The following is a 3,888-nucleotide window of genomic DNA, read 5'->3' as shown; positions in this document are numbered from 1 at the left end:
AATAAATGAGGCAGGAAAAAATAGCCAAATAATTTATCAAAAGGTGAACAAAACATATAATCCCAGTGCTTTTGACTCCACTATAGACCCAGGACCATCCATTTCAGTAATGATGCTGTTATGAATCAATCAGGGACATTGCAGAAAAGGGACTGGACATTGATGGATTCAGTGCCAATGAAGAATACAAGCATTTCTAACACAAGCACAATGGGCTGAATGGCCACTCCTATGGTCTGATTCTATAATTCTTGGAACAAGGCAAATTTCCTGGTATTGTGTTTAATGAAGGGAATTGTATGGATGTAGTGAATTTCTGATGAAGAGTGGATTCCTTTAAAGTTCACAGGTGGGATTTTCCGGCTGCACTTGTCCCAAAACCAGAAAATCCCACTCGCGTTCAACGGACCTTCCTATGGTCCGCCCCTCACCCACTTCAATTCCTGTGGCAAGTGGAACGGGAAAATTTGCCTCCACAGCTTTTGGGTTCTCTCCTTAGATTACACCGAGACAAAATCTTTCACAAAACACTACAGCATGGAAATAGTTTCTTAAAATGGGCCAGTAAAAGGGAATATGAATGTCCAGTGTTAGACCCCTTTAATATATCAGCTATGGCATTGATTCATTGAATTGATGTTTACTTTGGATCATTTTCATCTGTCCCAAATGCAGCTTTCACCACTCTCCGTGCATTCTCTGTGAGATCATCCAGTGCTCCACTCAGCAACTTGTAGATCATAAGAAATGATGATCCTGCTCCAAAAATGGATCCTACAACTGGGACGTGGTCAAGTACAAGCTCAAAACCAGACACGACAACAGCAGTGGCTCCCCATGCTAATCTGTTTATTATATCTGGAGTTATTTCACCCACCATGGGACCTTTCACCACAGCTTTCAGTTCTTCCACAGGTTTCCCTGCCTTCTTGGCCAGTCTTCGAAGGGAGGCATCATCCAAACCCAGGCATTTACGGAAATGTACGATTCCTCCAATCAGTATCCCAATATCACAACCAAGGGAGACTCCAGGAACTGGCACTGCTCCCAATACTCCAGAAAGTGATGCCAACATCCAAACTCGCTTCTTTAGCTCTTTCTTTTTCTTCTCCACAATTTCCAAGGTTAGGTTGGGAAGGGCCAAAATGTACACACTTCTCTTTAAACTGGGAAGATCATCTTCAAGAACTTTACTTAACCGGTCAAAATCATACAGATGCCGGTCAAATTTTGAAATCAGGAAAACTTGGGGTGATGAGATCCCTGCCTCTTGCAAGCTCGTGATACAGTAACTCCTGATGTTTTCCAATTCTTCCTCTTCCTTAAATTCCCTCCTTTCCCTTTTCACTGCATCAAGGTCACTATCAATTTTAGGTCGAACGAAGTAGAATTTCTTCCCCAGCCGTTTAATCTCTTGAGCGAGTTTTACATCATTTTCTGTGAATCGAGGGTGCGAGATAATGATGAAGAAATCGTATTTTTTAAATTTCATTTCCTTTAGGTATTTGTTCGCTGGGAATTTCACTGTTCCAATTCCTGGCAGATCCCATAAAATAACATTTGGCAAACTGGGATGCTTGTATTCGGTTGGTTCCACTGTGGTTTCTTTGTTATCAACCTTAGCAGCACCCTTATCTTCGCTTTGAAGTCCTCTCATCGCATTGATGAAGGAGGATTTCCCTGTGCCTGCTTCTCCTGTCACTGCAATGTTCAGCTCTATGTTGTCCAGGTCATTAACTTTTTTCTGTATCAGCGGTGTTACCTTTTCCACCCCACCTGATTCAAAATTAGATTTCAGATTCTTCAGTTCATCCTCACTGAACAATGAAGTGTTTGAAGCTTCAGCACTTTGATCTCTGAAAGGAAACATTTTACATGATTTGCACCAATTGAAAATAACTCTTATTTACAACACATTGTCACATCTTCATAATGTCCTTACACATAGAACATGGAACATTACAGCGCAGAACAGGCCCTTCGGCCCACGAATTTGCGCCGACCAATTAAAAAGCAATGACCTTCTAACCTAAACCAATCCCTTTCCATCCATAAACCTATCCACGGATCTCTTAAGCGCCCCCAAACTAGGCGCATTTACAACTGCAGCAGGCAGGGCATTCCAATCCCTCACCACCCTCCGGGTAAAGAACCTACCTCTGACATCCGTCCTATAACTACCACCCCTTAATTTAAAGCTATGCCCCCTTGTGCTAGCTCTCTCCATCCGAGGAGAAAGGCTATCACTGTCCACCCTATCTAAACCTCTAATCATCTTGTATGTAAATCTTGTATGTAAACATCTCATTGAATCCTTTTGCAAAACAAGCACAATTGTCACGTAGCTTATTAAGACAGCTAATTTATGCACAGCAGATCCCAGAGTGAGCTATTAGATGAATGACCAGTTAAGTTGTCTTTGCGTGAAAGTTACCTTGCCCCTTTTTAATTATGGACCCTTTAAATATTGATCCTGAGATGCCCCAGCTAAGGGCAATCATCTGTTTCTCCAGACAGCAGCAACTACAGACTCAGCTCCCAGCCCTAATTCCTCTTCATCATCTATGAAACACCTTAGCCTGCCCTCAGTCTGACTGAGGCCTCCCCAGTGGTGCCTCTTACTTACTGATTGTGAGGCTCAGATGCATTGATAGGACTTGTGCCATGAGGGTTGGTTGAAGTCCAGACTAAGGGCCCTGTTTCTTGAGGCTTCACCTCCTCTGCTGAAGGGCTGAAGAAGAGGAGAGGTGAATGGAGGTACATGACCTGTAGAATTGCTCACGACATTCTCATTAATGTGCTGACATTGAGCAATGACAATATTTTGCAATAACAAGTTGTGATGTAACTAAAGGAACTGAAGAGATACAATATGAGCAGTTTCTTGACCAACCTGGAGCTGGCTCCTCCCATCCTGCTTCTCTTTCTCTCGCTGCTTCCCTTGTGTTAGCGTCCAGTGATTCCAGACTTTCCTCCCCAAAAAGAGCGAGAGGGCAGAGGCTTGTGGCTCCTCCCCCTGATGTCACTTCTTTAACTTTGGTTATGTTGGGTTTTCTCCTTTGAGAGGAAAGTAGAGAGTGACTGTGAGTGGCAGAACTTTATTTACCATCAGATAAAGGACAAGACTGGTGTGAGGAATCATCTTTCATCAGGCTGTGAACGGGAGTAAACTGCAAAATTCCTCATGAAGGTTTTTCCATCTTCGCTAATTCAGAGTGTGAGGGAAGGAATATGGTAACAAAAATATTGAAATGTTTATGTTCTCATTCCTGAATTGAAGCACTTCAAGTGTGCATCTTGATCTCTGGAGAAAATTCTGAGTATCATTGCGCTTTCTTGTTGTGACAATTTGAAATGTTTTCGAACATCGCTTTCAGATATTTTATGAATAAAGTACATTGTTTGTAATAATAATAAAAGGACAGTTGGATGAGACCTGGGAAGAAGTCCTGTATGGAGACAATACGCATCTCTTTAACCTATGCTTAATGCTATCTCCACTCACGTTGTCTGGACCTTTAAGACTTGAATAGCAGGTTGGCTGTAAAGACTTGCATTCTAATCAGTATTCTGTAAACTGTGTGTGCCTTTATCTGCCCTTCTCTGATCTGAACTTTCCACTCACCTGACGAAGGCACAGCGTTCCGAAAGCTTGCGGGTTTACTATCAAATAAACTCCCTGGACTTTAACCTGGTGTTGTGAGACTTCTTACTGTGTTTACCCCAGTCCAATGACGGCATCTCCATAGAATGGGCATTACCAGTGATTTGCTGTGGCCCTTTTGACCGTGTGGTCAGAGGCAGCAGACGGTGTGTTATTCAGTGACTTTGTTACCCATGAAAGCAAGTCAATAGCCACTTTAAAACCGTTGAAAACAAATGTGTTCT

General features: G+C 42.6%; 1 protein-coding gene across 1 annotated transcript; it reads right to left on the bottom strand.

The window, feature by feature from the left end:
* Positions 1-640: 640 nt before the first annotated feature.
* On the bottom strand, positions 641-2,967 carry LOC145342624 (interferon-inducible GTPase 5-like). Its single transcript, XM_080188168.1, has 2 exons — positions 2,894-2,967; positions 641-1,856 (listed from the first exon to the last, which is right to left on the bottom strand). Exons 1-2 carry the CDS (start codon positions 2,911-2,913, stop codon positions 641-643), a joined length of 1,236 nt encoding a protein of 411 aa, XP_080044294.1. The 5' UTR covers positions 2,914-2,967.
* Between the last annotated feature and the right edge of the window lie 921 nt (positions 2,968-3,888).

The sequence above is a fragment of the Carcharhinus amblyrhynchos genome, chromosome 4, assembly GCF_965287045.1.
Source record: "Carcharhinus amblyrhynchos chromosome 4, sCarAmb.v2.hapA, whole genome shotgun sequence".
Taxonomy (NCBI): Eukaryota; Metazoa; Chordata; class Chondrichthyes; order Carcharhiniformes; family Carcharhinidae; genus Carcharhinus; species Carcharhinus amblyrhynchos.
Note: the sequence above shows the minus strand (reverse complement) of the source record. Positions and strands in the feature narration are given on the sequence as shown.

Excerpts from the sequence above, each read along its gene's own strand:
- LOC145342624 (XM_080188168.1), bottom strand. The coding sequence starts at position 2,913 with ATGGGAGGAGCCAGCTCCAG. Across the intron at positions 1,857-2,893 it reads ATGGGAGGAGCCAGCTCCAG|AGATCAAAGTGCTGAAGCTT; the intron begins GTTGGTCAAGAA and ends GTTTCCTTTCAG.